General features: G+C 38.4%; 1 protein-coding gene across 3 annotated transcripts in view; it reads right to left on the bottom strand.

Annotated features, from left to right (window-relative positions):
* RBMS3 (RNA binding motif single stranded interacting protein 3) overlaps positions 1-12170 on the bottom strand; it is a 1489550-nt gene that overhangs the window by 62453 nt on the left and 1414927 nt on the right. For all 3 annotated transcript variants that reach the window (XM_021069971.1, XM_021069970.1, XM_021069972.1), the window contains exon 14: positions 4580-4690. In XM_021069971.1, coding sequence (XP_020925630.1) covers positions 4580-4690 — 111 coding nt within the window. The remainder of the gene's footprint in view (positions 1-4579; positions 4691-12170) is intronic.

Raw genomic sequence — 12170 nt, 5'->3', positions numbered from 1 at the left:
TTTTTTGCTTTTCAGGGCTGCATTTGTGGCATATGCAAGTTCCCAGGCTAGGGGTTGAATTGGAACTACAGCTGCCAGCCTACGCCACAGTTACTGCATCATGGGATCCAAGCCACGTCTGCAACCTTCACCACAGCTCATGGCAACACCAGATCCCCAACCCACTGAGCAAGGCCCAGGATTGAACCCTCATCCTCATGGATACTAGTCTGATTCATTTCCACTGAGCCATGATGGGAACTCCTCCGGTGTAATCTTGACTTGTCACTGCTCATACCTTGTTTTGCACAAAGTCAGTGAGCTTAGACATCTGCAAGCCTCTAAAAAGTTACAATAGGAGAGAGATGTGGTTGGAGCATTTTAGATTAACTGGCGGTGGCAACATGGTGGAGAACAGATCATAGCAAATTGGAACAGGAAGCAGGAAGAACAGTTAGGGAACTAATACAATTTAATCAAAAGAGGCCCAGGGTGGAGACTATAGAAATACGAAGGAAGGGATGTATTTGACAAATGCCTATGGGTCTTGGGAAGTAATTGTATGCATTGGGGAGGGAGAAGGAAAGAGTCTGCTATGGGTCCTAGGTGCTGTGTTGGACTCCCCTGGTGAATGGTCACTGGGTCCACTTGAGAGGAATCAAAGCAGGACCCTATAGGCAGAAGGATCCATGGGGAGAAAGCTCGGGAAGTTCAGCAGATTAGCTTGGGTTGCACTGACTTTGAGAGTCACGTGGAAATACTTTATCAAGCAGTTGGTTGAATGATTCTAAAATTCTAAGTGAGGTTAGTGCTGAGGACTCAGATTAGCCATATCTGGCATAGAAGGCAGAGTTCCAAACTGGGAAAGGGGATGAACTTGCTTAAGGAAATCACATATGAGTAAGTAAGTTGAAAAACTTACTTAGCAACCTATGAGAGAAAAAAGCAATGGCCAGAGAGGTTGGAGGAGAACCAGGAAAACTTTGGACAGGAGTTACAAATGGAGAGCTATTAGGACAAACTGGGTCCAGTATTTGAAGATAGGAAAATTTCCCATTAAAATACAAATTATTTAGCTTATCTTAACAAAACTAGATGGTGAAGCCACCCTGGGTCTCTACATCCATGTGGCAATAGCCCTCTGGGGTTGGGATGGGTAGGGACTGCCCACTTTAGAAGAGGCACTGGGTCCCCAGCCGCCAAAGGCAGCACCTCACCTTCTATTCATCCAACACACAGACAGAGATGTTCTGACTATGGCATTACAATATTGCTAATTTCAAATAGAATCTGTAATATTGTGTATATGTGTATGTATATGTATAAGTGTATATGTATACATGTAATAGTGTATTCTTGTTGAAAATGTTCAAATACTAGTCATAATATACATTATTGAATCAATAACTATTGTAATTTTTGAAACTGTTCTATATAATTAAGCTTATTTTTCAATTTCTTAAAGGATTCAATCATAGCCTCAATGAACTCAGCTCATATTTTTTCTAGTTTCCAAATTACATGACATGTTGCACAGGTAAATAGAGACCAAATTTGATTACCTATTTCCAGGGGGTTTTTTGTTTGAACTTAGCTTTACTCATGAAAGTGGCTTGGCTGGCTTCCGTGAACTTTTGGATTTATGACCGCAAAGGAGTAGGTTAGAAGCTCAGGAAGTAGCAACTAAAAAGAAATATTATGTCCAATGAAACAGAGCAGACTGGCGAGTGGGACTGTAGACTTGACAGTGTCCTACATCCTTCTGGTGACCCTGACTCGGTTCCCACCAGTCAGAAGCCACAGGAGGAAGAGAGGTGAGGAGGGATCCTTTGTGAAGTATTTCCTGGGCATCACACACTGTAGTATGTATGTTTACATATATCATATCATTAACACTCATAACACCCCGGGATATAAATATTGTTTTTTTCACTTTGCAAAAGAGAGAATAAAAGATCAGAGAGGTTAAGAAACCTTGGCTAAACATGCATAGCTAATTAGGGGCAGAGCCAGGCTTGGAATTCAAACTTAATTCCAATGCCCACTGTTCTTTCCATGACACCAGGCCACCTTCCCAGCAATGGATAAAGTTTGGTGAAAAGATGAAATAAGGAAGTGAAAATTGATTAAAAGAATCAACATCAACTGCATAATAGCCACCCCAAATGCCAATCAAAAATTCAGATAAAACAAATCTATAATACCTTATCAAAATGTAAGAGTGATAGTTTCCGAAAAATGTATAATTTCATGCTGGGTACTCAACATCATCAGTGATTTTTTTATTGAATAGATCTATAAATTAATACTATTTTCTCTCTGCCTTTTCAGAACCTTATGAAATTTTAAAACTTTGCAAAACATCTACTTACACAAAGCTTACAATGTACTTAAGCATTAGTGGAAATGTGGAGGAAAAGAATTTTTTAAAAAGCTAGAAGAAATTTGATGTTAAAAATAAGCCACATGCTTAAAATTTTGCTTTCTAATAAAGGAAAGTATATATATCATTATTGGGTAATTTGTTTATTACCAGCTGGGCAAAAATTATGGTCTCATGTAAGTGTATTCTTGTTGAAAATGCTCAAACACTAGTCATAATACACATTATTGAATCGATAACTATTATAATTTTTGAAACTGTTCTATATAATTGAGCTTATTTTTCAATTTCTTAAAGGATTCAATCACAGACTCAGTGAAGTGAGCTCATATTTTTTCTAGTTTCCAAATTTGTATTTCAGCAAGTCAGCTGGCTTTGCTTTTAATTTGAAGGAGTAGAATTTATAAGGTGTTTCTTTTTATGCTTTTCATTATAATTCCCTCTTTTATCAGGTTTCAGATCATCATTCAAAATAGTAAAAGTGCATTGCTTCATTTATTTGGAATTTGTGATCATTTAAGGAAAGGAAAGTTGATATACAGGGAAATCAATAGTCAGGTATGAGAACCCTCAGGGATTCCAATACTTTCCTGGGATCTTTTTTGTTAAAAAAGCAAAGGGAACTCAAATAATCTTCACATATTGCTAAAAGCTGTAGAAATAGTACCTTCAAATTCTATCTCCCTAATGAAAATTAGCTGTACCACACTGTAGAATTAAATGTAGTCTCAGACATGACTTTTAAGTCTAGTTCAGAGACCTAAAGCATCATTTGATCTAGTCTTCAGAAACAGATGGTATCTTCAACAGCATCTTATAGGTTTAGCAACTGAAGACATCCAGATAGGTATTTTGTTTATGTTAATAAAGCTAGATTTCTTTACTGAAACAATAGGACTCTTTCCATTAGGTATATAGACTTTCTTCCTATTTAGACCAGATTATTGATGACTCAATGGAGAAGTCAGAAACTCCTCACATTTTAAAAAAACTTGTGCATCAACACATCTAGGTAGCACGCAAGTTGTTGCTTTAAGGTAGAATTTCCGATATGTAGCTAGGGTACATAGTGTTCTTGAGTGTTTGGAGATGATGCCAGAATAATTGAGAAGAATGCCAGGAGTAGTGACTATGAAACATACAAGCATAAAGTCATAGAGGCATATGGTGGAGGGGTCCCATATATCATTATGTTCAACACTTCAGTTGGATGGAGGCCAAGAAATGTTACCTTCTTAAGGAAAGATAGAAACCACAGGGCTCAAGATCTGAACCTAGGATTCCCCACTCTTAGTCCAGGGCTCTGTCTAGTATGGAAGCTGGCTTATTGAGGAGAAGATACATTTTTTTTTTCTGCCTCTTTACCAATGACAAAATTATCTCTGTTCGGATTTATGAAAAATAAAGACTGTCCAATGGTGTCACCTGGGAGATTGGCTTTGACATTTTTCATCATTCTCTATAATTAACAAAGTTGCAGGATTCCAGGTTGAATTAGACATTTGCCCTCCTGACCATGTGGGGAAATGTCTTTGCATAGGTTTTTTTTTTAAAAAACAAAGTTTTGCTGATAATTTGGAATGCCTTGTTGGTATAACAGCAACGCTGTCCCAGGCATTTTTTTTTTTTGACAGCGTTTTATTCCCTAAGGACAAATAACAGCTAATCAAAACCATGATGACCTATAAAAAATCAAGCGCATTATAATCCTTTCTTTTTTTTTTCAATACCACCTATGTTGACATATTCAACATAAAGATTAATATAGGTCAATTATGTGAGGTTCTCAATTATTTTGTTGATTTAAACATTGGAAGCAAATAAATAGCCCTGTGTATGAGTCATCATCAGGTTGGCCCCTTTCTTGTGAATAACCTGGGATGCTGTTAGTTGCAGTGGTGAGTATCTGGGAAAAGAAAACTAGCAAATGGATTAAGTTACAAAGTCTAAACCAGACATAACCAGCACATTGTGTCAATGGAACAAGAAGTAACTCAAATTTAAATGCAACACAGTAGAACTTTCAGTCTTGTCAATGAGAGTAAATGTGCCCCAGGACAGAATAAGCAGGCATGGGGCAGTTTATTCAGAGGGAAACCTGAAAGGTGTGTTAAGGGTACAGAACCAATTCTGCTAATGATGCTGGTAAAAACAGAAAGTATCGCATCCTTTGGAGGAAGTCCAAGAAAAGAGAACTGGACAAACTGTTCAACTCACCGTTCCTGTTGTGCCCAAAGAAAGATGATTCATCTGTTGTGTCAGGGGGCCCATCATGTTTGCCGGCTGCATTGACATAGGATGGTCCATCGTTGGCGTAATCACAGCACCCTACAAGCACACAAAATGTCCATCTCAAAACATAGTCCATAAAGAAGGAAACTTAGACAAATTCACATGTTAACCTCACAGAGCTCGCTTTGTACTGAAAAGGCTGAGCCATGTATGACTTTTACATCCATCCATGTCATTTTGTGCTTGTCTATATACCATTAGAGACTTCTTTCCCCTGATGTAATTTATCTGTGACGTGTCTAAAATCCCCATCATTTATAATTCCAATATTCATTGTAAAATGTATACTAAGACATCATCTATATCTTCTCATTGTTCTAAATACAAACTTTTCTGACTTAAAATATGAATGGGAATTCTGAAATTTTTCTTGGTATTGAGTAAGACTTTTGGCTTATGCCATTTATTCTGTTTGTATAGATAATCCTTGATTACCTCAATACAATCTTCCATGAGGGGATAATGCTGCTCTAGGTGCATTTCTTGACTGGATCTCTTTAAAGGGCATAGCAAAATCTAACATGTTATGAAAATCAAAGTTATAATTTCCCATAGTCTTTCCTCCTAATCTTCTGACCCACTTTCTTTCTATCTATGCTTTTCTTTTTGGCTGTGCTGGCAGCATGCAGAAGTTCTGAGGCCATAGATCAAACCCACGCCAGAGCAGTGACAAAGCCAGATCTTTAACCACTAGACCACCACCGAACTCCCTATCTGTGCTTTTGACACAAGACAGAAGGATACTTAATGACTAAATGCTGATCAAGTGGAACACTGCTAAATTTTTTTAAATGCAAAAATATCAAGTGTTTCATCAGGTGTTGGAAATACCTACTTCTATAGCATGCTTTTTGATTTATCATAACTGTTGGATATGCAAGAAATAAAAGCTTCTGCCCATATACCAAGTATCACATGACCTGTAAGGTATAGAGCCTGGCCATCCTACCTTTCTTTTCCTTTCTTCTATCCTACTATTCTCCCTTAAGTAACTTAAAGAATGGAGCAAATTTTGTTTAAAACAATTGAAAAGCTAGGGTTGGATGGCACTTTTTTATTATATTATTCCAAAGCTTCATTTTAAAGATGATGATAAAGGCAGAAGCTTATGCTATAATAAGCTCATTTAAGTACCCAGTGGTAATAAAATGATTAATAATGTGAATGCTATTGTTTCTGTAAATGTTATTTTTCTCACTGTGTGAACTTTTTTTCATGTAAGTGAACATTTTGAAGAAATATAAGTAGGACAGATTTGTAATGGACAGCAGGATCTCAGCACCTGAACAAATTACCCACAATGCAAAGGTGTCTGAAAATGTCTGTGCTCAGGCTGATTGGTTCCTCATGATATTATCCAAAATCCAGTTCCCTGACTGTACCTGTTAAAAGATCAGGCTGTCACTCAGCCTTCCTTATGGGTTCCTTCTCATGAATATGGAGAGGAAACAGAAACTGAGCCAGATATTTGTAAGTGCTTGATATACAGGGCCAGCTTTGTTCTCAAAGACATTTGGACATTTGAGCTCAAATCAATCAGAAAACATATGTTATTTTATAATCTGAAGTCTGTAAGTAGATATCGTTGTGCATTTGCATTGTTTGAATTTCTTGATGCTTCCACAACTTGTCATTCATCAGAATGCTTCTTGAATGAGAGACATGATAAGACAAACTCTTCCTTAATTATAATTCAGAGACACATCATTTTCTTCCTGCTGCCTCAATTTAACAAAAACATTTTTATTTTTTCCTTAAAAAAAACCCTAAAAACTTATAAGCCTTTTTTTTGGGTATTTGTTGTACCAAACTACAAGTAAATACTTGAAGAAGAACTGAGATTCTCTTAAGTCACATAGGGATAAAGTATAGAATAACCTCATGTTAAGACAGAAGTACTGAAGCATACATTTTTCTTCACCCAAAAAGTGGCACTTTCACAACATCCTAATCCTTAGCAGGTGCAAGACTTTAATACTCTTCTTGAACTTGAGATGTAGGCTCTCAGAATATCAGCTCCCTAGAGGTTCTGACATACAGCAAAAATGCCTCAATCCTGGAAACCCCACAATTCTAATCAGCTTGCTCTAGTTACATGTAGGATTGTTCATCATAAATCAGAGAAAGACCAAATTGTGTTTGGCTAGCAGGCTTTCTTCTCAATACCCTGGGGGTAACCTCACTCCCCGGCCTTGTGAGAGATAGTCTTAAGTCTTTGTTGGGGTGGAAATATGCAAATGAGATAAGGTGAGCATGTGACAGATGAATCAAGATCCAAGCATGGTAAGGGTGGAAGGATTAGACGCCTGAATTTGGAATTAATTGAGGAAAGAGGGTCTGTTCTCTTTAGAGAATCCTTTCACAGAAAGGGTTTGGGAACTCATTTGCTTACAAATGCCGCAGAGTGAGGACTGCTGTGTATAAACCAGAAACCTAACAATCAAAGGCAGAGAGTGGGGAGGGCTGCATCATAATTTGTAATTGGAAATGATTTTTTAGCAGCATTCAGCATGGAGTGGAGGACAATGTAAGGGAACCATTCCTCTCCTAACCAGGCCAGTTATTGCAAATAAAATGAACAAAAAAATAAGGGTTCCTGGGGGAAGACAGGCAAGGACACACATTCCTGTTCATGTTTAGTAAAAAAGTCCCATAAATAAAGGATTCCCACCAATTATTAAGATCATATTTAAGAGTTTCAAGGGATGGAAGAAATTTACAATCAGTGAGTAAATTGGAAACATTCAGGAACCCCTTAGAAAAACTCATTGTCTTGATGATACTTTACCAGGGACAGACTCAAGGAGTGCTGGTTATATACAACAACAAGTGGGGTTTGGCAGCCACTGTGTTCATCAAAGATCACAGAATCTCTTTTATTTTGTGTAAGACATAAAAAAAGGGGAGGGGGAGTTCCCGTCATGGCTCAGCGGAAACGAATCCAACTAGTATTCATGAGGACGCAGGTTTGATTCCTGGCCTCGCTCAGTGGGTTAAGGATCTGGCATTGCTGTGGCTGTGGCTTAGGCCAGTGGCTACAGCTCCAACATGACCCCTAGCCTGGGAGCCTCCGTATGCCACACCTGCAGCCCTAAAAATATAAGCGGGGGGAGGAAGGGGACAAAGAAAGAACAAAAGAGGGAAAGAAAAACCCTATGGTTATTAAGGCAAAACTAGTGCCCTCAACCATAATTGGACCTCATTAAATATACTGTCAAATCCCTTCCTTTCCAATGCATTTAAGCCTTAGACTGAGAGGATTTTGTGACAGATGTTGCCAACACATTAAGGGTAATTTCATTTACTCAAAATGTATAGAATGTGCTGTCGGATGGAGTTTTCTTGGCAAACAGCAAAGCAAGAGGAAACAGGTTTTTTTTTTTTTTTTCATTTTAGCGTTTCTGGATGTCTGGGTTTGCTCAATGTTTAAGCTGCAAAGAAAAATACTGTAACTTGCTGTAATTCCACTAAAAAGCCCAATGACCCAACAGCTGATGGGAATGTCTGATCTGTTTTAGCCACTGCCTCTGCAAAACAAAGCTGCTCACACTCAAGAGACCTTGGGTGGAGCTGGTCACCCTAATTCTGAAGTAAACCATTTCAACAGTAATTTGGATAAAGTTTCCAAAGAGCATTGATGTAGAGAAAAGTATCAGATCTAAGGTCCGAAAAGCATCTGTGTTGTTCATCTCCTGCTGATATTTCAAAGAAATTTTAAGTCTAAGAGAGTTCATCAATATTGTAACTTTCCAAATGAAATATAGGATCGTTGTCAAGTTGGGGAAAATGTGCAAGCTCACACTCATCAAGAGCATGCATAACTGGAGAGTTCTCACTGTGGCTTACCGGGTTAAGAACCTGACAAGTATCCATTACGATGTGGGTTTGATCCCCAACCTTGCTCAGTGTGTTAAGGATCCAGTGTTGCCACAAGCTGTGGCATAGGTTGCAGATATGGCTTGGATCTGGCATTGCTGTGGCTGTGGCATAGGCCTGCAGCCGTAGCTCTGATTTTGATCCCAGCCTGGGGATTTTCATATGCCACAGGTGCAGCCCTAAAAAGGAAGGAAAAAGAGCACATCTAGGCTGGGAGTTCCTTGGTGGCACAGTGGGTTAAGGATCTGGCATCATCACTGCTGTAACTCAAGTTGCTCAAGGGTTCGATCCCTGGCCCAGCAATTTCCCCATGCTGTGGAGGCCCCTCCCCTCCACCCCCAAAAGAGCACACATAACTGGCTTCAAACCTATGTTAATGCCAGGATATGGGCTACAATGAGAATTACCTGTATGAACATTCCTGGGATTGTCAATATTCTAGGCCAGTACCCCTCCAAGCATTATCGAGGATTTAAATTAGAATCAGATTCTCTTCACTTGGAATCTGTGTTTTAACAAGCTCTCCAAATGATTCTGATGAATCCTACAGTTTGAGAAGTGTACTCTGTCTATAAACTGCTATTGTATAAGCCAATGTTGGTAACTCTTGGTTTGGTTTTATTTATACTGTTTCTCAATTATTTGTTTGAAACCAATATTGTGAAAGGGCATGAGCCTTTGTGTAATAATTACATTACATCTTGTTTAAAAATGCAAAGAGGTCAAGCTTGCATTTTTGATGAACTGAAATGGGGCAATTATTTGAATTATTCAGGCCTCAGTCTGATGACCTGACATGTTCTTTTTTGATTGGTTTGTCCTATTTTGGAGCATATTTAGTGATCCTTCCTGTTTTGGAATCTTGGGGAGCTTTGGATTTGAAATCTTAGGAATGTAAAAGTAGAAAGAAGGAATTTTTTTGGATAATACAAGTGGAAAAAAAGGAAAAGAAATATCACCCTGTTTTTCCCTCTTGTATCTAGATGCCTCAGGTCAAAATATTTGCAGCCCAGGAGTTCCTGTCATGGTGCAGTGGTTAACGAATCCGACTAGGAACCATGAGGTTGCGGGTTTGATCCCTGCCCTTGCTCAGTGGGTTAACCATCCGGCGTTGCTGTGAGCTGTGGTGTAGGTTGCAGATGTGGCTTGGATCCCGCGTTGCTGTGGCTCTGGTGTAGGCTGGTGGCTACAGCTCCGATTAGACCCCTAGCCTGGGAACCTCCATATGCTGCAGGAGCGGCTCAAGAAATAGCAAAAAAAAAAAAAAAGAAAAAGAAAAGATTGTGCTCCTTTCCTAGAGTGACCTATGCAGAACCATAGGACTTGTTAGTAGGCATTCGACATGACTTTAAAAGAATGCAGTTTAAGGTCATTTTTCTTCTTTCTTACCTGTTTGTTTTCTGCCTCTCGGTTTTTAATATTTCTAGAATCCAGTTGCATTTACACCTGACTATTTTTAGCACATGTGAAGTGCAGAGAAAGACATGAGCTTACACGTAAACTAGTTAGTGTAAAGGATCTTCCAGTGGCAACTATGATTTCATAACATAAATGGCATAAGGGGATTTCACTTAACTTGGGAAATAGGGATCCAAACACAGCATCCTGTGATGCGAGTGTATAACACTGTGTAGTGTATGTAGAGATGTTGCTTCTTTTTCCATTGTGATGTTGGCCTGGGTTTTGTTTCATTTGCAGAGGGTTCTTGGTAGGGTTTAAGAAGGGCTGCCTTGGGGAGAGGAAAAAAGATTGGGAAAGATTCCCCATCCTCAGAAACACTCATTAACCCTCAGCTATCTTGATGAATTTCCAACTTGGAGAGGGCAGTCTTTAAAAAAAAAAATCTATCTCTATATCCACATCTACACCTATACCTACACCTACACCTACATCTATATCTACATCTACACCTTCATCTACATCTGTATCTACACATACACCTACATCTATACCTACACCTACATCTACACCTTCATCTACACCTACATCTATACCTACACCTACATCTACACCTTCATCTACATCTATATCTACACCTACACCTACATCTATACCTACACCTACATCTACACCTTCATCTACATCTATATCTACACCTACACCTACATCTATACCTACACCTACATCTACACCTTCATCTACATCTATATCTACACCTACACCTACATCTATACCTACACCTACATCTACACCTTCATCTACATCTATATCTACACCTATACCTACATCTACACCTATACCTACACCTACATCTATATCTACACCTACACCTATATCTACACCTACATCTTCATCTACACCTACAGCTACAACTACATCTACACCTTCATCTACATCTATATCTGCATCCATATTACACCGTCACCTACATCTATATCTACACTTACATCTACATCTACACCTACATATATGTTTGAAACCCAGAAAGCTGTGGCAAAGCTGATAGATATGACTCCATTCTGGAAATATTTTGGAATGATCTCCAACAAATGTTGGAGGTTTGGAAGGACGCTGAGAACTCCATGTTAGCTCTGACTCTTACTTTCCTTTATTATTCTCTACTTGCTTCTTTCCATATACCTTCCAAGAGGACAAGGGTTATGTTTACACAGATTCTGGTATTCCTATAGTTAGGAATTACTAATTATAGACACTCAAAACAAGAGTAGATACTCCAAACAATGTTTGTGAATTAGTTTTTACCACAGCAAGTCTAAATGTTCAGTGAAATTAAAAACAGCTAACATTTACCTACTTTTCAAATTTAGATATTTCATTCTAAAAGGGCTGAAATCACATCTGCTTGCTCACACTGTCTATTGGGAGTGTCATAGAGCTGTCTACAGTATCTGGCATGCAATATATGCTTTGTAGATACTGAATGGAAAAATGATGAAAGAGCAAACCTCCAATTAAAAGGAACTTAAACATTCTGTTTTGAGATTACTAGTCAAAATGGAGCAATCCAAAGATTTTGAAAAATCTTGTTCCCACAAGGGGAATTTCCATTATAAAACCATGGTTTTGCTCACATATATGTGCATTTAGTAATAACTTCAATCACCATAACCTTACAGATGAGATCTGAAATTCACTTGAGGTTTTACTAATGCTACCGTAGCATATTTATGGAAATTATCAAAATAAAAGTACTTGTGTATTGTCCTCACCAAAGGGCAATTTTGCAGTAGCTAGAAGAGACATTTGGCCATGTCTGGAAATGACACACTTTTAGTTATCAGAATGAGGAAGGGGGAACACTGACACTTCACGTGTAGAGTTTGCTAATGGTACAGAATATCCATCCACACTCTGCTCCCTACAACGGCAAATCTCATTTTAAATTTTTTTTAAACTTTTAATTTTTTAATTAAGTATATTGTGCAAATTTATGCTGTATAGCAAAATGTTATGCCAATTTATGCTGTATAGCAAAGTGACCCAGTCCTACATATATACCCATTCTTTTTCTCATAATATCTTCCATCATGGTCTATCCCAAGAGATTGGATGTAGTTCCCTATCCTGTACAGTAGGACCTCATTGCTTATCCTTTCTCAATGTAATAGTTTGCATCTATTAACCCCAGACTCTTGATTCATCCCACTCCCTCCCCCTCCTCTCTGGAAACAATACATCT

This window comes from Sus scrofa, chromosome 13 (genome assembly GCF_000003025.6).
Source record: "Sus scrofa isolate TJ Tabasco breed Duroc chromosome 13, Sscrofa11.1, whole genome shotgun sequence".
In the NCBI taxonomy this organism is placed as follows: domain Eukaryota; kingdom Metazoa; phylum Chordata; class Mammalia; order Artiodactyla; family Suidae; genus Sus; species Sus scrofa.
Note: the sequence above shows the minus strand (reverse complement) of the source record. Positions and strands in the feature narration are given on the sequence as shown.